This window comes from Erythrolamprus reginae, chromosome Z (assembly GCF_031021105.1).
Source record: "Erythrolamprus reginae isolate rEryReg1 chromosome Z, rEryReg1.hap1, whole genome shotgun sequence".
Lineage (NCBI taxonomy): Eukaryota > Metazoa > Chordata > Lepidosauria > Squamata > Dipsadidae > Erythrolamprus > Erythrolamprus reginae.
This window is the reverse complement of record NC_091963.1, coordinates 65,527,851-65,548,483: the sequence shown is the minus strand read 5'-3', so window position 1 is coordinate 65,548,483 and position 20,633 is coordinate 65,527,851. Positions and strand designations below refer to the sequence as shown.

Sequence of the window (20,633 nt, the reverse complement as noted above, 5' to 3'; positions counted from 1 at the left end):
TGCTCAGATTACCAGTAACCACTGCATTTTCCACCCTAGGCTTATATTCGAGAAATACGTTTTCCCAGTTTTTGTGGCAAAAGTAAGTGCCTTGGCTTATAATCAAGTTGACTTATGCTCAAGTATATACGGGTAACTTCCTTGTGCTCACTTTCCTGTTGGGACCCTAAAAAATAGGTGTTGGATTCTTACATGAACGTCTGTTCTCATACGCTGAGCGGGTACAGCAGTCACGTAGGTTTGCTCGCCTTCCTATCCAATCAGGACTGAGCCTTGTCTTTAAAAAAGATAGCTGGATCCCCACCTTCCCAGAATTCGCGAATCCGTAGATTTGGCTCGATGGTGGTGGCTCAAAAGATGCTCTACTCTCAGTTGAAAAAAGTTGTTAAATAACAGTTAGAAAGGAACGGTAAGACATAGGGAGGGAAGTGACTGGTGTACCCACTCAGCATATGAGAAGAGGCGTTCAGGTAAGAGTCCAATGCCTATTTTCCATACTGAGGAGCGGGTCCAGCAGTCACATAGGACATACCCAATACTGTGGATTTACCAACCATGTTTGTTGGAAGTTTGTTCCAAGCATCGACTACTCTTTCAGTAAAATAATATTTTCTCACATTGCTTCTGATATTACCCCCAACTAACCTCAGATTGTGCACCTGTGTTCTTGTGTTCAGTTTCCTATTAAAAACACTTCCCTCCTGAACTTTATTTAACCCTTTAACATATTTAAATCTTTTGATCATGTCCCCCCTTTCCCTTCTGTCCTCCAAACTATACAGATTGAGTTCATTAAGTCTTTCCTGATACATTTTATGCTTAAGACCTTCCACCATTCTTGTAGCCTGTCTTTGGACCTATCTTTTTGTAGGTGAGGTCTCCAGAACTGAACGCAGTATTCCAAATGTGGTCTTATCACACTCTATATAGTGGGATCATAATATCCCTCTTCCTGCTTGTCATACCTCTAGCTATGCAGCAAAGCATTCTACTTGCTTTTCCTACCGCCCAACCACACTGCTCACCCATTTTGAAATCACTACCACTAAATCCTTTTCTTCTGAAGTTTTTGCTAACACAGAAATGCCAATACAATACTCTGATTGAGGATTCCTTTTCCCCAAGTGCATTATTTTACATTTGGAAACATTAAACTGCAGTTTCCATTGCTTTGACCATTTATCTAGTAAAGCTAAATCATTTACCATATTAGAGACGCCTCCAGGAATATCAACCCTATTGCACACTTTAGAGTCATCGGCAAATAGGCAAACCTTCCCTACCAAACATTCCCCTATGTCACTCACAAACATATTAAAAAGAATAAGACCCAGAACAGACCCTTGTGGCACACCGCTTGTAACCTGCCCTGTCTCTGCTCAGAATACTCGCCATTAACAACAACTCTCTGATGTGTATGCTTCAGCCAGCTGCAAATCCACTGAACTATCTAGGGATTAAGTCCAATCTTCACTAATTTATCTATCAGCTCTTTATGTGGAAGTGATGGCCACCAGGAAGGACAGGTGATGGGAAGAAGCTGCTCTAAGCAGTTCATAGGGAACGTGCGTGATTGATCGGCCGGGAGGCTTCCTCCGCTGAGACATGCACTGAACCTGTTGCATGGGCTCCCCAGCATGACATGCTGGCGTTCGTGGTGATGATGAACTGGTCTGAAATCATTGTGCAGGGTGGGGAAAAGCCATCATGACAGGGACCTCAGGATGGTCAGCGGAATGGTGATATTGCACTGATCCCTGTCCTGTGGAAGGGTAACAGAAGCCATTGGAGGTTTCTGGTGTGGAGGTGTGCCCAGGGGATGACCTCAATGCAAGAAACCATCTTCCCCAGGAGGGAAGAGAGAGTGGCAATGGGAGCTTTCTTTTCTAATTTGAGTTGGGAAATAAGTTCCCTAATACTGGTCTTCCTTTCAGTGGAGCAGAAGACTTTAGTTTGGACACAGTCTATCACTGTTCCCAGATGTTGGAGAGTAGTGGAGGGAACAAGGTGCCTTTTAGACATATTAATCGAAAAACCATGCTCTTGTAAGATTGACATGGAGGTCTGGACATGGAGGTCTGGAGATCTGAAAGGGTGCCCTGTCTGCGTGGACTGTGAATTAATATGTCATCCAGATAGCATTGTATATGAATTGGAATAGCTTGAATGTGAGCTGCTAGGGAGCCCGGGAGTTTGGTAAAAACTCGAGGGGCAGAAGACAGGCCAAAGGGCATGGTCCTGTATTGATAATGCCTGCCTTGAAAGGCAAAATGTAGGAACTGCCTATGCCCTTTGAGGATTGGAATATGGAGATACACTTCCATGAGGTCAAGGGAAGCTGTGAAGTCCCCTCGGGGGGGGGGATAGAAGCAAGAATGGAGGACAGGGAATGCATATTAAACTTCCTGCACCTGATGTTATTATTAAAGTGTTTCAGATCCAGGATAGCCCTCCATCATCTTAGGGACTACGAAGAGGATGGAGTAGAAGCCTGGACCTCTTTGGAAAGAGGGAACTGGCTGAATGGCTCTAATGGATAAGAGGTGAAAGATAGCCTCCTCCATCTGGAGGAAAGCTTCGGGAGACCTGGGGGATGGACATAAAATGCTTGGGACGTAAGACTAGGAATTCTAATTGGAGGCCCCATTGGATGGTAGAGAGGACCCAAGGGTCCTGGGTGGACTGGCACCAGCAGAAGAGAACCAGGCCAGGCACTCCCCAATAGGGATGTTAGATGAACTATCATCTGGTTCTCTTGGAAGATTTAGAGGAAGAGGAGCCTCTCTGGTTTTGGGCACCTCTACCCCTGGGGGATCTATCTGACTGAGATCAGAATCGGGAAGGGTACTGACCTGAAGTCCTTTGGTAGGCGAAGCCTTGGTCTGATTGGCGAAAAGGCCGCCAAAAAGGTTGCTGTGTTTTGGCTGCTTTCTTTGTGGTGGGCCCCAGGATTTTCTTCTTATCCATGGTCTCAGTGAGTAATGGGTCAAGCAAATCTCCAAAGAGATTTTTGCGCTTGAGGGGCCCCATGGAGAGCTGCCACTTCTGCCTGACCCCTGCTTGCCAGGGACAAAGCCATAGGAGCCTTCTGGCCACTGTAGAAGCTGCCACTGACTTGGCTGCAAATCTAGATGACTGAAGTGTGGCATCCGCCACATATTGAGCCGCCACAAATATCTTGTTAAGGTCCTGTTGACCCCGTAGATCATCTGGGGGAATATGGTGTCGAAGTTGTTGGAGCCAGAGCAGCATGGCTCTCATGAAGAATGAAGCTGCTGCTGCAAATTTTATGGTCCATGAGTCAGTGAAGAAGCTTCTCTTGAGCATCTGCTCCAGGCGTTTGTCTTCTGGTTTCAGGAACTCCTCCGCCTCACCTGGCATGGCCGCTGCTGAGTGGAGGATCTTGATTGGTTCATCCGCCTTAGGAAAGAAAAGGACCTCTTCATAAGAAGGTGAGACCTTATACAATTTCTTGTCCCTAGAAGAGGGATTGGATCCCGAAGTGGGGTGGTCCCATTGTTTGAGTAAAGCCTCTTTAAACAACTTTGGCATAGGGATGACATCTGCATCTTCCTGCTCCTCCATGAAGAATAGGCAGCTTTCTTCCAGAGCAGCAGAGGTGGACGGGGCAGGCTGGTCTTGAACCTGTGGCCACTCTAGCCTTCAGTAATAAGGATCTGAATAGCTGAGGTGGAAAAGTAGTGGAGGAGAGAGGAGCTATAATTTGAGACTCATCTTCAGAAAGGCCTTGAATGGAATCATCCCTATCCTCCTGTTCTTCATCATCCTCGTTGTCTTCTTGAGGTGAGGAGGAATCAGGATCCTGGACTGGAGGCCTATATGATAAGGTGCTCAAGGGCCTAGTCCTGTGGGATTGGGGACAAGGATGCAGGGGCATATTGAGGGCCATGAACTTGGCATCAATGGCTTGAAACGAGGCCGAAAACATGGATTGGAATTCAGGAGGTAGGTTAGTCAAGGATAGACGAAGATCAGAATTTACCATGTGGGCCTGGGCTGGGCCAGGTTTTGGGGGGGGGGTCTTCCACGCGAATCTCTGATTCTACTGGACCTAAACCCCAGAGATTTGGCTGGGGTCTATTTAGGTTAGGCTCATCCAGAGAGAGGACTTGGTCACATGGGGGGGCAGATCAGACAGATCTGTGGGTTCCGGTGAGCTAACATGAACCTGGGCCTGCACTCTCAAGTGTTTGGCTGACTGTTTATGAAGCCTTTGCAGGGTTTTGTCATGCCTTTTCTCAGCTCTAGTGGGTCTTGTAGCATTAGAAGCCCCTGAGGAGCTGGAGTCCTGGGGGGTAGGATCTATCTTGTCCCCAGAAGGCCTACTTCCCTGTTGCCTCTTGCCAGCTGTATTTTTCTTGGAAATAATGGAGGCCATTGGCTAGGAGTTATTAGGCCATTGGCTGAGCTACTAAGGGAGAAGCAATGGGGCTCAAGCTGCCACTCTGAGACAATTTTGACAATTCAAAAGTTCATGCCAGGGAGTACAGACAGGCTAGGCCTCTGAATTAAAGTCACAAGGGAAGAGAGGCCTAGCAGAGCAGAAGCCTGAGAGATTTCACAGCAAGCTCTGGGCCTGTGGTGGACTTTTTGGCACCAAGTGGATTGCATGGGCGAGCCGCTGGTGCCAAAGATTAAGGAGCCCTGAGGGCCGTTGCGCTAATTCAAAAATGACTAAAGTTTGGGAGACTAGGTAAGAAAACTTGTCTGTTGTCCCGGCCAGATAAATTTTTATAAATTAAATATGACCACCGGCAGTGCAAGACAAAGTGGCTAATCTAGCACAGCTAAAAGACCATGCTGTGGCTTCTCCGAGCCGGAGCCAAGCCCAGGAGGGCTGGTTCGTGTTTTAAGCCTCCACTAATGTAAAGTAACCGGGAAATTAACAAAAAAAGGGAAAAACTTATCTTTATTATTTTTTTGTAGGTGAATACATTGAAAGGGAAGGTGTTAGCAGAGAGGAGCTGAGCCACCACACATCCTGCCGGTAGGAGGACCGAGCGAATTCTGGGAAGGGGCGGATTTAGCAAGACTCGATCCTGATTGGATAGGACAGCAAGCAAACCCATGTGACTGCTGGACCCGCTCCTCAGTATGGAGAATACTATTTCTCAAGCACATCTACCACCTACATGGCATCCCAAAAAGAGTTATCTCCGACCAGAGCATACAATTCACCACCAAGTTCTGGGGAGTTCCTGAGAGCAATTAGATCCACACAAGGACTCAGCTCAGTTTTCCATCAGAGTACAAATAGGGCAGCTAAATATGCGAATGCAATGGTTGAACAATACATTTGTTGTTATGTCGATTACCAGCAAAAGTGCTGCTTTTTTGCAGAAGTAGTGTATAACAACACTGTTCACAGCAGCACTAGACTAACTCCTTTTCAGGCTACAGAGGCATGGAATTTGTCCCCATGCCTGAGCTACCTAGAGAGACTCCCACTTCGATGTCCGTGACTGAGTGGATGGAGATGCTGAAAAAAGGGTGAGAGAAAGAAAGCAGTAGCTGACACGGTGGAAGCCTATAAAAAGCAAGCAGACAAGAACTGATCGCTCCAGCCCCACTTCTGAGGGTGGATAAGTTTTCCTTGTCCACCAAATATATCCTATTAAAAATGCCCAGCAAGAAGCTAGGGCCAATTTTTTTAAAATTATCAGCCCAGTCACAGTACAGCTTGAATTGCCTAGAATATTTGGGAAAATTTATCCTGTATTTCATTGCAGTTTATTGAAACTGGTGACTGGATCAAATATAAGACCACAAACCCAACCATCACCTCCCCTTGTAGCAATACAAGAAGAGAGACACTATGAGGTAAGGAAAATGTAACACTCCAGAATGTTTAGGAATCAATTACAATATTTAATCCAGTGGAAGCTACATGTCAGAAACTACTTTGATGAAAAGTTGGAATGTGAAAGCTGACAACCAATTCCATGGCAAATATCAAAACAAACAAGGTGTGGTTAAAGGTGCTGTATTAACCCCCTATATTATTTTCTTTCTTTTCTTGCAGGACACGGTCTTTTTCTAATGAGAGGCCGCCTGTCAGGCCAAAGCCATTTTAGTTGTAGTCTTTGGCCTGCCAAATTTTATACTATTTTACTATGTATTAGTAAAATACAAACAACGTGGATGTAAGGCTTGCCTTACATGGCTGCTTTCCTACATACATTATAGGCTTAATTAATGCTCTTGATAGATCTTATATTTGAGGCTGATATTAACCGTGTTATTTTAATGTAGGTACAGATAAGTCAATACAAAATGCTTGCAACTACCTCTGTTTGTCTTTTGGCTGCATTATTTAAATTATTAAAAGGGGCTAATTATTTTAACTTTCATTTTTAAATATATTCATTAGCCAGATGTTTTTTAAATAAATCTGGAAGTTGTAACTAATTTAAAATGTATCAGCATGTCTTTTATTTGTTCATTTTCTATTTTCAAATTCAGTAAGAAGTTATATATAAAACGTTTTATAGATGGCACCTACCACTTGCTAGATTATCTAAAATGTTTAAAAATATGTCTAGCAAATGTTAGAAATGTAATCCAAAAATAGGCACATTTTATAATTTGTGATGAGCTTGTATCAAAGCTAAAAATTTTGGGCAAAGATACACAGGTGGTTAGAAAAGATGATAGGAAAACATGTAGATTTTAGACCTGAATTGATTGTATTAGTTATAGTATCAGAAAAACATGATAAGAAAATCCCTGTCAAAAATATGCAAATTAAGATCCTTTTTATGGATATGTGTTAAGTCTCCTATTTTTTTTAAAAAAATTACAGATTATCCTGAGCAGTGCATCTATATAGGAAGATTGTAATAGAAACATACTTTATGCATAAAAATGTAGAAAGGCATCTAACGATCACCAATCTTCCCACCTTCATGGACCATAATTTATGAGAAGAAGTTTGCAATAATCTCAAAGTAAATTTATTTCATCTCTGCTTTGTCTGAATATGTAAGATGTAGGAAAGATTACACATTCCATCTTCAATTTTTAGCTTCATCATTATGCAAGACCAATTCCTAAAGGACGCTTTGTATCAGCTTTTAACAGTACAGTGATCCCCCGATCATTGCGAGGGTTCCGTTCCAGGACCCCCCGCAATGATCGGTTTTTCGCGAAGTAGCGCTGTGGAAGTAAAAACACCATCTGCGCATGCGCAGATGGTGTTTTTACTTCTGCAGCGCTAGCGAGGAGCCGAAGATTGGGGTTCCTGGGAAGGGGACTCAGCTGGGAAGCGGCGCTGGGGTTTCCCCACCGCCCACGCAAACTCCTCGCTGCCGCTCGCCCGCCCACGCCGCTCACTCGCGCCGCTTCCCAGCTGAGTCCTGAAGCCAATTCGCTTCAGGACTCAGTTGGGAAGTGGCGAGAATGAACGGCGTGGACGGGCGAAGGGCGGGCGAGCGGCGGGGCGCGCGGGCAGGCAGGCGGCAGACAAGCCGTTCGCTCGCGCCGCTCGCTCGCGCCGCTTCCCAGCTGAGTCCTGAAGCCAATTCGCTTCAGGACTCAGCTGGGAAGCGGCGAGAATGAACGGCGTGGGCGGGCGAAGGGCGGGCGAGCGGCGGGCGCGCGGGCAGGCAGGCGGCGGACAAGCCGTTCGCTCGCGCTGCTCGCTCGCGCCGCTTCCCAGCTGAGTCCTGAAGCCAATTCGCTTCAGGACTCAGCTGGGAAGCGGCGAGAATGAACGGCGTGGGCGGGCGAAGGGCGGGCGAGTGGCAGCGAGGAGTTTGCGTGGGCGGTGGGGAAATTCCTCGCTGATGCCCGCCGCTCGCCCTCCCGCCAGCAAGAGGGGGAAGACCCAGGGAAGCCGCCCAGCAGCTGATCTGCCCGGTGCCATCTACGCATGCGTGCCCATAGAAAAAAGGGCGCGCATGCGCAGATGGTGTTTTTACTTCCGGGTTGAAAAATCGCCATATAGCCGTTTTGCAATGATCGGGATCGCAATACCCGGGGGATCACTGTATTGATTGTCTCATAAATAGTCCAGTTTATAAAAATGTTCAGTTAATAGAAACAACTTTCTATATGTTGTTCCTTGTGATAGTATGATTAGGAGATTTCCAAATCTAGAAATAATTTATATTGTCTAAGATATTTGCTTCTTTAAAAAAGTAAACACCAGACTTTCTGATTAAAATGTGTGAGTCTTTGAAGGGCAGCCCAGAAATCGAAATAATAAATTTTAGAAAATGCAAGCTATCAAATCATCAAGAGCCCCCAAAATTTTTTGTACAACTACTAATAAGTAACGTACAATAAATCTGAGCATCTCCTATCATTAATCAGCAGGTGCTATTTTTTTGTAAAGGGTTGCATTCCCTTTGTTCTAATCATTAAATGCATCTATTATACATTATAAAAATGTATAAATGAATTAATTAATAATTTATTAGATTTGTTTGCCACTCCTCTCCGAGGACACGGAGCGGCTCACAACAAATAATACAATATACAAATCCAATATAAAAAACAATATTGCTTGCCTTTCGTAAGCTATTGAAGAACTACCTATGTCGTCAAGCATAGGGAAATTAAAATACCCCTGGGCTTATATTGTTTATGTATGATATGATTGTGTTGCATGATTTAATAATGGGGTTTTAGATGTCTTCGAATATATTGGATTTGTCACATTGTTGTTCTCGTTGTGAGCCGCTCCAAGTCTCCGGAGAGGGGCGGCATACAAATCTAACTAATAATAGTAATAATAATAATAATAATAATAATTATTATTATTATTATTATTATTATCATTATTATTATTATTATTTTAAAGCCTTATTAAAAACAATCATGCAATCCAAATAAATCATACATAAAGCGGAACAGCCAAAAGGTATATCAATTTCCCCATGCCTAGGGACATAGGTGGGTTTTCAGGAGTTTACGAAAGGCAAGGAGGATGGGGCAGTCCTAATCTCCAGGGGGAGTTGATTCCAGAGGGTCGGGGCCACCACAGAGAAGGCTCTTCCCCTGGGTCCCACCAGACAACATTGTTTTATCGACAGAACCCAGGGAAGGCCAATTCTGTGGGACCTAATCAGTCGCTGGGATTCATCCGGAACAAGGCGTTCGTGTTAGGAACTAAAGCTTCTACTCTAGAGCCTTGGAACATATTTTTACAATCTGACCAATCAGACATTTACAGTGGAAGTGATCCTCTGACTTTCCTGCCATTCAGCTTAAAGCTCTGTTGGGAGAATTGGCGCTCAACTTATGGTTGGGGGTCACAACAGGAAGTATTAAGGGGTCGTGGCATTAGAAAGGTTGGTCTAGGTGTTACTGTGCTTAGTATTGAGATTTTATGCTATTCCATATAAATGTGTAATAATCCAAATTCAGAAGAGGGAATATGCTTTGTGTAACCCAGCAAATATTCTAAAGATTTGTGCAGCGAGGCAGAAAAAAGCACAATGGATATTAGATATAGTGTGTGCCCACACAAGCTATGGATTCCTCTTCCTCTTTCAAATCCATATTGCTGCACAGCTTCAAGAGAGGTAATTGAAAATTTGCAATCTTCATTTGGGGGGCATTTTTCAGGTCATTTTTTTCATTTTGAGCTGTTTTTCAGGCTGGATTTCAGTTGGTTTTCAGGCCGGTTTTGGGGCATTTTCAGGCCATTTTTTAGCCTGAAAAAATGGCATGAAACATCCAAAAACATCCAATAAAATGGGCGGTGGCAGAGCCAGCCAGTGGTGGGATTGGCCAATTCACTGAACTGGACAGTATTTTAACAACCAGTTTGCCTGAACCAGTCTGAACCAGGTGAAGCCCACCTCTCCTTTAAATAGCTATTTTTATTGATTGATTGATTGATTGATTGATTGATTGATTTGATTTGATTTGTATGCCACCCCTCTCCGAAGACAACCAGTTTCTTTTCTTCTCTGTAAAAGGCATGGGAAATATCCCTGAGAAATACAAAATACGAGGAAATTATACTATCAAGGCACTGGTCAGAAAAGCAGAGCTTGAATCTAGACCATAAAAATAACTTGAGAAAACATCTATAATTCACATACAATTAAAGAGTGAGAGAGGAAGAAATGCATTCAGACTTTGGCAAGATTCTGCTACTATATCTAAGACAATAATGGTTGTTCTGGTTAATATGGGACTATTTCTTAGTCTGGTTTATCATATAAGGATTTAAGGTCATTTTAGGGGCCCACTCTGGTATATAAAATCTTTTTTTAATAATTTTTATAGAATATATAAATATGAAAAAAGACATTACATAGTTTATCATGCATATATATACTTACGCCTTAAACTACAAAACAACACAAAACATATCCTCCCCACACCCGAACTGTAATCCAAAAAACAGTTCTTTCTTTATATGTTTGTACAGCCTATAACAGCAGCGGTTAGGTTATATTTATAAATATAAGCAATCTAGTAACAGTTCAAGTTGTAATCAGCTCTATATCTTAATTTTGTGAAACTTCTAAGATCTAGTAGCATAATGTTCATTATTTACAGCTATTATTTCCCCTATTGTCGACCCATGTATAAAATTCTTTCTAGATATCATAGTAGCATGATTCATTTTTATTTTTGAGTAGTTGTGTTAATTTATCTAGTTCTGCACAATCATATATTTTTTTGACCGTGTCTCTCTCTATCGGTACATCTTTTTTCCAATTTTGTGCAATAAATATTCTGATTGCTGTGATTATATGTTGGATCAAGTAGTAATATTTATTTTATTCTTAGAGATATTATACCCAAAAGAAAGGTCTCTGGTTTTAATTTCAGTCTTATTTTAGTGATTTCATAAATCCATAATTTAATTTTGTTCCAAATTTTTTTAATCTCAGGGCATGTGGAAGAAGGTTCCATTTTTATTTCTGCATCTCCTGCAGTCCGGTTTTAATTTTAGGGTACATTTTTGCTAGTCTGGATGGTGATAAATGCCACCTATAAAACATTTTAAAAATATTCTCTTTATATGCAGTAGATTTGGTCATTTTATAGTTTTTGGACTAGATCGTATCCCATTGTTCTAAGTATATGCTGTGTCCAACGTTTTTTGCCCACCTAATCATATTTCCTTTGACTATCTCTGTTTCCATTTTATATTCAATCAGAAATTGTATGTTCTTGTTATGAAATTATTTTCTTCTCCTAATATTAATTTATCCAAATTTGAAAGTTTCTCTTGAATCCCGATATTTTTTTTATCTTTCTGCCATTTCGAATAGATTTGGGTATATGGCCACCACTCAATATTTATGTCTTGTTCTATTAATTGTTGTCTTAATTTAATATTTCCACCCTCATCTAATATTTGATTATAATTTACCAATTTTTTTAGCTGGGTTGTGTTTGGGTTTGTTAATGCCTCCATGCTGGAATACCACCTTGGAATTTTTATATAGTGTAATTTTTAAATTTTTAACCATGTCATCAGTAATGATTCCCTTATGTAATTTTTGATATATGTTGGAATTTTGTTGTTTTCGTTCCAGAGGAATCCATGTCATCCACATAGTATATCATGTCTCTCCACTATTAACAGTCTTTCTTTTTTAATTTCTATCCAATCTTTAATCCAGAGTAGAATCGCTGTTTGGTAATATGTTTCAAAATCTGGAAGTCTGAATCCGCCTTTTTTAGGTTTGTCTTGTAACCATTTTATTTTTAACCTTGCTTTTTTACCTCCCCATACAAATTTGGCAATTATTCTATTTAATTTAATAAAAAAATTTAGCTGCATGTAGCGTAGCGTCTGTAGAAAATTCAGCCGCCGCCAGAAGCTTGTTTAAATCCTGCCTCAGTCGGGTCTCGTCTGAGCCCAGCCTCGCCTGGACCTCCTGGATCCACATGATGGATGCCCGATTGAAAAACGAGGCAGTGGATGCAGCCCGAAGAGCCCAAGCGGCCATCTGATGAGTCTTCTTCAAGAGAGTCTCCACCCTCCTCTCATCAGGTTTCAGGTTATCAGCAGTCTTCGAAGGCACGACCGCATTGGAGACCAATGTGGCCACCGGTTTGTCCACGGGGGGAAACTGCAACAGATTCTCCATGTCATCATCGAATGTATAAAATCTGCGCTCTAGGTTTGAAGGACCTTGCACCGCCGCTGGATGTTGCCATGGGCGCTTGATGTTTTCAAGGAATATTTCTAGCGCAGGCACCTTGTCTGATTCCTTGGTGGGTTCCTTGCACAACGTCGCCGATGTGCGCAGCCCATCTCCTGGTTCCACCGGAGTCGCCGATCCCGGTACGTCCAGGGCTTGTTTCGCCTTGTGTAACAAAACCCTGAACAAGGAGGGTTTGAATAGACCGGCCAACGCTGGCTGTTCGGGAAAACTAAACTCGTCGTCCGACAGATCATTCCCATGGTCGCTATCCTCCTCCAAATTGGAATGGTCACCTGACATAGAACCCAAACCAGTAGGGGGCGGTGGAACTGACCAGAGATCTCTGGGTTGGGTAGCCTGAGATGGAAAGGTATTAGAACGCTGGGTTGCCGCTGCTATGCCTTGTGTATACGCATTAGCGATAATGTCCTGTAACGCTGGTGAGAAGGCCTGCCAAGTGTCTGCGTGCTCTCTAAGACCCGCTGCCATTGGTGTAAATGTAGAGGAGGGAGCGTATGCTGTCTGCATCCCAATCTGAGGCATAGCCTGACTATTAGACGATGAGGGCCTTTCAGGCCTTGTGACAGGTGAAGGCAAAGGTGGAGGAGGAAATTGTGATGCCTGCCTGTCAGGTGACCAGTCTCTCTCTGTTGCAGTACCTTGGAGCCCCATTGATACACTAGGGGAGAGAGCTGATGGAGGAAGTGGTTGAAATGGACTTATAGCCAGTCCCCCTTGGATGGGGGGGGACAAGGCCGCCTCCAAACGTTGCTCTAGGGCTTTGATCTTCCTTTCAGCCTCACGAAGTGATGAGCCAGACTGGGAGGATTTGCTCTTAGGCTTGCCCAAAGCCTTTTTCTTTCCCTTTGGAGGTGCCTTAGGTGTTTGGGCCTGCTCCTCCCTGGTCTCGATTTGATCAGCCATGAGAGTTATAGGGGCAGCGTACTCACAAACGTGAATCCAACAAAGATCAGTCACTGGCCTGCACTGAAGATCTCACTCGCAAGTGAGACATGTGTGCAAACTGACAGCTAGTCTGTTCCTTCATTGGCTGTCAAGACACCACGTGACCCCCAGCGTCCGTCTCTGGGCAGAATAGGAGCCTCTACGAACGCTGGCAGCTTGCCCAGTTCGCGCCTTTTTAAAACGCCAAGTTAAGAGCGTTCGCACCTTCGGGTGCTAAAAAATGGCGGGTGCAAGGACGCCGCCTCATAGGCTGAGCGCTATGGCCACCAAACCCTGGGGGACTCTGCCGTTCGGTCCCAGTGGCCATTCTCCCTCAGGAGTCCCCTGGGCACCCGCAAAGCCAGCCGCTGTCCTCCGCTCCCTGCAACCGAGCGATCAGCTGTTAAGCGGCTTTAAATGGCGGCTGCGGCCGCAGCAGCGGCGTTTATTCTCCTGCTGCCCCCGTCAATGGGGAGGGGCGGAAAACCCCCCCCCCTGTCTGGGGTGTTTGGGCTTGGTATGGCCACTGAGGTCAAGGACTTAAAGCCCAGTTGCTCCTTTTTAGGGCAGTACCCACGGAGAGAAGAGGCCCCAGAAGGTGGGGGTGGTGCCCGCAGAGGGCAGAGACCCCAGCCGATCTCGAACCTGTGGTAAAAGAAAAAGAAAAAATTACAAGGTTCAAATATAATCAATTTATTTACTTCCATAAACATACTCATCCTAGAGGAAGAAAACTCATGTCCTTATCCTAGACTGAGTTTTTTTAAAACTGGCTTCTTGGGGCAGCAAGGGGGCAGTACCTAATTAATATGTTAATTATATTAATTTAAAACTCAGTCCTACCAATAAGACTTGAGCTAAACCCATGCTGGACTCTCCTTCCAGAGGCATGGGAGAATAATAGATTCTAGACAACAATTTCTGATTTTCTTATATATAACATGCTAAATTGTCACTGGAATAAAATGAATCTCTCTTCTTTAATGAACTTTAGGAAAGAGCATAAATCCTCTCTTTTTACCCAACTGTTTTAGCTGAAAATTTAGATTTTTTTGTAAACTGCCTACGGCCATTAATGTGGACTACATTTCAATCTATCAACTCTTGAATCATTCATTCTTGTCTTAATCATATTGCTGATTTCCAATGACATGGCAACAAAAACTGCTATGTGAAATGCATACAGAAGAATAAACCCAATATAAATATTATATTATTTTAAACACAGTTTTTCAGATTGCAATAGCCATACAATAAAATAATTTGTACTTACAATGTCAAACTTTTGTGTGATGTTCCCCTGGACATCTAACAAATAAACTTTGCCATAATGTGTTCCAAGTGCCAAAAACTAAATAGAAAAAATAATGGGAGAAATACATTATCCAGAGAAATGTACCATTGACTTACCTGAACGGTTTTCTCAATGCGCTGCATGGAGAGTCCAACATGGGTCATACTTCAGTCTGAGTGGTAGGGACTGAGTTTAAATTTAAATTTTTAATATTCAATTAGGTAATACCCCCTAGTTGCCCTGAAGGTCAGTTGTAAATGAAGACGTAGTGAAAGTCAACAAAGAACTTTATAAACGAGAAGAACAAACAACACAATGAAACTGTGACCCTGGGCCAAACAAGCCAGGTGGCTTTGGACTCTCCATGCAGTGCATAGAGAAGACCATTAAGGTAAGTTAACGGTATTTCTCCAATGCGCTGCTAAGGAGAGTCAACATGGGATATACCCAAGCTAATGAGACAGGTAGGGATAAGGCTAGACCAGGGGAGCAGGAGAAGCACAAATACGCTGTAGAACTCGTCTGCCAAAGGCATCCTCTGCTTCTGCAAATGCATCTAGCTGATAATGTCTGATGAACATTGATGGTGAAGACCATGTCGCAGCTCAGCAGATGTCTTCAATTGAAGCCTGCATTGCCCATGCTGCTGAGGTGGCCGTACTTCACGTGGAATGAGCCGTGATCCCAGGTGGAAGTGGGCAAGATTGAGATTGGTACGCCTCCGCTATATCATATCCAGTGACTGATGATCTGTAGCAACACCTTTTATCCTTTGGTCGCAGGGAGAAAGGAAATGAACAAAACTTCAGTCTTCCAGAAGGACTGCATCCAGCGTACATAAAGTTTAAGTGCCTTACGGATGTCCAATTTGTGCCATTATGTGGATGCAAAGTCCTGGCGCCAAAATCTGAAACAACTACCTTCTGCACTCAATGGAAGAAGGTATTGACCTTCGGCAGAAAAGCCAGGTCAAGTCTTAAGACAACTCTGTCCTGATGGAAATGGCAGAGGTCTTGTCTTATAGAGAATGCCAATAATTCAGACACCCTTCTGGCTGATGTAATGGTGACAAGAAACGATGTCTTAATGGAAAGAAACTGCAAAGGACAGATCAAAGAGATTCAAATGGTGGACTGGTAAGGGCCTGAAGAACAAGAGGCAAGTCCCAAGTGGGATATTGGTGGATGACTTGTGGGCAAAAGATGGCAGCTCCCAGTAGGAAGTCTCGGACCCACAGATGATGGTAGAGAGATCTGAGATTGTCCAAATGTATAACTGTAGAGAGGGCCGTGACATGATGCCAGAGAGAACTAGGTGCAAGTCCTTTGTCAAACCCAGCTTGAAGAAAGGCCAATTTGAGATAAGGCTGTAAAGGGTCAAAGTAATGATGGGAGCAGAACTCGCAATAAGCAGACTAGGTGGCCCCATAAATCCTGGTGGTGGAGGCCTGTCGTGCCACTTGAATGGTGGCTGTGACATTATCTGGCAACAATTGTAACTTCAATCAGAGCCCTTCAAGTGCCAGACAGTGAGGTGCCACCACTGGGGATCCAGATGTAGGATGGCCCCCTTGCTGAGAGATACCCAATCGTCCGGGATGCACCACGGCTTGGAGATGAAAGATCCAAAGGATCCGAAACCACAGACACTGTGGCCAATGTGGTTCCATTAATTGCTGTTCTGCCCTTTCCTCAAGAATCTTTTCAACCACACTGAGGATGAGGGGAATGGGAGGAAAGGCATAAAGTAGACCCCTTCAGCCAAGGGAGCGTAGTGCATTGATGCCCTCCACTCCTGGGGATAGAAAACAGGAGAAAAAACACAGATAGTGTTAGAGAAAATAATAAGAGAAAAAAGTGAGGGTACCAAGGCCCAAGCAAGTAATATATATAAGATGTTAGTGAAGTCAGGCGGGGATGTGATCCAAGGATTGACTAAATGGTGGCAAAATGAGATACAAATAGAGGCTCAAGAGATGAAAAATATAGTAGAAAATATAAGGAAAATTAAGAATAGAAGAGTAAGGGAAATGAGAAGGAAAATATTACATAAGTGGTATTATACACCCGTTCAACTCGCATACTTTCAGCAGAATGTTAAAGGTATTTGTTGGCATGGGTGTCAAGATAAAGGAGTGTTTATGCATATGTTTTGGGAGTGCCCAGTAGTGCAGAATATTTGGCAAAAAGTGCATATTAATAGAAATTAAAAGAGGATATTAATAGGATGTTAAATATAAGATGGATAATCACTAAGGAAATGGTGGTATTAGTCAAAAGCGGACCAGTTTCTTTGTGTGGCTGGTCCTTGCCTTTGAAAAGGCAAAAGAAACCATTACAATGGGAGAGAATGAAGCCTCACCCAGGGAATGATATCTATGCAGGACACAAACATCCCCAAGAGCTAGGATAAGAGGGAGAGAGATGACTGCTGTCTGCGCTGAAGGTGAGTTAAGATGTCCATGATGTTGGACTTGGCGGTCCAGAAAAACACCTGTCAAGTCACTGTATCGATAATGGTGCCCAGGTGCAGCGGAGAGGTTGAAAAACACTGCTGTAGGCAGAAGCGTAGAAACTTCCTGTGCATTAGGTTTATTGGAACATGGAGGTAGGCCTCCTGAAGATCTATCGAGGTGAGACTGCACCTTGAATCTTTTGTAAGCCACGTAGATGTTGAGTTGCTTTAGGTTCAAGATGAGGCGGTACCACCTGAACCTTGGGCACCAGGAAGATGATTGATCCTTCCTGGCTTCGGGGTACCTGCTTGATTGCTGCAATGTACAAGAGATGACAGACCTCCTGGTGCAGTAGAGCTTGCTTCACAGAATTGGATGAGGTGGGGCATTGGATGAAATGGTTTGGAGGATGGAGCAAAGTTCTATTAAGAGACCAAATTTGACAGTGGTCAAAGTCAAGATCCAAGCATCTGCAGACATGTGTTCCCATTGGGCAAGGAAGTGCTGCAGTCTGCCCCGTATGGGAATGTCCAGGGATGAGTCAGTTTTGTCTGCAAGAGCTCTGGGAGGCTGATCCTTGAAAGGAGTGACTTACGGATCAGGTTTCCACCTTACGATCATCTGGCTTGAGATCCTCCACCATGTCAGCCGGAACCAGAGCTTTGGACACAAGACAGGCCACTGTTGTTGTGAGTCACCCCGAGTCTTCGGAAAGAGGTGACATACAAATCTAATAAATTGTTTGTTTGTTTTTATTATTATTATTATTATTATTATTATTATTATTATTATTATTATTATTATTATTATTATTATTTCCCCCTCAGTGGCAGTGAGTCCCAGTGCCACTGCAGAATGCTCCCAAGGTCGCTTAATATTTTCTATCAAAATCTTAGATGACAGGATGCAGTCTGATTCTCGTTCTGGCTCGGTGAAAAGGCCAGCTGTCTGGTCTATACCCACCGATGGCTCAGAGGGACTGCTACGCGATAGGCAATTGTGAGTAGGACCTGACTTTAGCCATAGCTTTCGCTTTACGTAGAAGAGTCTTAAACAAGGCTGGTTTGAAAAGGCCCGTAAAGACAGGTTGATCTGGAACTGTTTCCTCATCTTCAGAGAGGTCATCCTCCAAAATGCATCTGGATCCCCAGACATCGACTCCAGACCAGAATAGTGCGCTGCTGCACTGGACCAGACGTCCTGAGCTGGGAGGACACTTGGCATGAGCGAAGGACGCTGCTGCATTCCTGCCACAAAACCCTGAGAATAAGCGTTGGCTATCACATCTTGTAAAGATGGTGGTAGCTATTGCCAGGTGTCAATTCTCTGATGTGGGCCAGCAGCTGTAGGTGTAAAAGAGGCAGAGGCAACTGATATCTGGCCTGCTTGAGGAGAAGGTTGAGCCTGCAGGGTGGCACTTGCCAGTCTAATGGGTATCTGCTGGTCTTGGGTGAGAGATGGTGGTAGGGCCTCAGAGCGTTCTGGGACCAATCTCTCTCCATGGATGTTTTCGCCGGTTCAGGATGGGCTTCATAATTTCCAGGCAGAATATGGACAAGCTATAAGCAGACTGTCTAGCTCAGTAAGTCTACCTAAAGGCTCCTTCAGAAACCTCTGCTTTCTAGACCAGACTCAATTGTTGTTGGAGAGCCACTGTACCCATGATCTGCCCAGCTACCAGTGATGTCACAGGCGAAAATGGCAGGAACCAATGGGTGGCCAAGGACTCAGGCAGTTGCAAATGAGCAAGGTTTGGAATGAAGGCCTGCTTTTTGATCTGCTCCATTTGCTTCTCTAAGGCCCTGATTCTCCTTTCTGCTTCTTTAAGAGTTACTGCTTGAGAAGCCTTGGATTTGGATTTTGAAGATTGCCCTTTTTCTTTAGCTTTAACAGGGGGTGAAGCAGATGAGGACTCCTCTCTTAACTGTTGCTGCTAAGAGGGCTCTGTGCCTCTTGCTGAACTGTCAGCTTCAACGAAATGGCTCACATTTAAATCCTTTCCTCACAATGAGCTGTATTGCATGGAAGGACAGACTCTCCTAAACGCTTAGAGCTGGTTAGTTACAGGAAAAATGTCCACGGATGACAGAGTCCACTGATCCAGGCGAAGTGCTCCTCAGGGTAGTCTCGCGCAGAGCAGGGATCCTGGGTGCTGGGAGCCAAAAATGCTCTATTAAGGGCATATCCATGTAGGATAGGGACCCAGAGCCTAAGGAGTGGTCAGGCCTGGTGCCAGCAACTATTGCTCCAATCCATCAAGTGACACATCTTAGCTGAGAAATCCTCAAGAAGGAAAAACAATAAAGGAAATAAAATAAAAGGAAGTAAACAAAGGAGAGTCCAACCCGTGTTAAACTCAATGTAGTTAGGAAAAAACAACTCCTTCCCTACACTGCGACTGAGTTTAAAAAACTGACCTTCTGAGCAGCTAGGGGATGTTAACTAATTAAATATTTAAATTTAAACTCATTTCTTATCAATCAGACTGAAGTATGATCCATGATGGACTCTCCTTAGCAAGGGATTGTAAAATATAATAGGAAGAGTACAACCTACCATTTGTTTGTGCTAAATATTACTGCGATAATGTACATCAAGCCTGAAACCTATCCAAAAAGTGTATAACAGAAAAATACAAATGATATCTAAACAAAGGTTTAATATAAAGCAAACACTTAAGAGTGCAATTGTAAAAATGTAAAACTGTCACTTAATCCAATCCTGAACACTGAAAAACTAGACAAAAATATTGCTAATTTAGCAACCAAAAAGCCAGCTCTTCTTCTGGCCTTTGCCATATTCGATCTTTAACTATCAAAGCAATATTCAAATAATCAGCACCATAATAAGAGAATAGAATAGAATAGAATTTTTATTGGCCAAGTGTGATTGGACACACAAGGAATTTGTCTTGGTGCATATGCTCTCAGCGTACATAAAATAAAATATACATTTGTCAAGAATCATGTGGTACAACACTTAATGATTGTCATAGGGGTCAAATAAGCAATGAAGAAGCAATATTAATAAAAATCTTAGGATATAAAGCAACAAGTTATAGTCATACAGTCAACATGGGAGGAAATGGGTGAAAGGAATGATGAGAAAAACTAGTAGAATAGAAGTGCAGATTTAGTAGAAAGTCTGACAGTGTTGAGGGAATTATTTGTTTAGTAGAGTGATGGCGTTCGGAATTGTGACAACACTGGAGTGTATACCCTATACTTCATTTTTGTAAAGAAGTATGATGGGAAACAGCAACAGAATAATAAATAAGCATAATACAAGAGTAAAAATAGCTGAAATTTTGTGTCATTTCTGCTTGCAGATAAGATCTTAGGAGATTTTGGCTTTTTTAACCAAACAATTTTTGTATGTGTTATAAACTACATACAATATTGTATGGGTGGTGTTTGGCAAGTAACTCTTTCTTAGTCCAACCCACCTCACGATTGTAAGGAAAATAGGAGGAGGAAGGAGTATGTTTGTTTGCCTCAACTTACCATATTTTTCAAAGTATAAGATGCACTGGAGTATAAGACGCACCTTGGTTTTGGGGGAGAAAAATAGGGGAAAGAATATGCTTATCACGTATTCATCTGGCTAGTGTCCTTAGTATGGTCAGCTTCAGCACATTATTTTATCCCCTGGTTAAGAGCTTAAAAAAACTTTATTCTGAGAGAGTAACAATGAAAGAGCTTGCAAGCCAGTATAAACATCATTAGCATCTGGAAAGAAACAGTTGGAGCAAGTAGAGCAATAGAAAAAACTTAGGGTTTGGAAAATTTAGGGCTTGCAA

General features: G+C 43.2%; 1 protein-coding gene across 4 annotated transcripts in view; it reads right to left on the bottom strand.

Annotated features, from left to right (window-relative positions):
• The window catches only part of VPS41 (VPS41 subunit of HOPS complex), a 496,439-nt gene that overhangs the window by 339,648 nt on the left and 136,158 nt on the right, over positions 1-20,633 (bottom strand). For 3 of the 4 annotated variants that reach the window (XM_070726287.1, XM_070726291.1, XM_070726288.1), the window contains one exon: positions 14,359-14,436. The exons of the other annotated variant lie outside the window; for it this stretch is intronic. In XM_070726287.1, the coding sequence (XP_070582388.1) occupies positions 14,359-14,436 (78 nt within the window). The remainder of the gene's footprint in view (positions 1-14,358; positions 14,437-20,633) is intronic. 4 annotated transcript variants of the gene reach the window in all.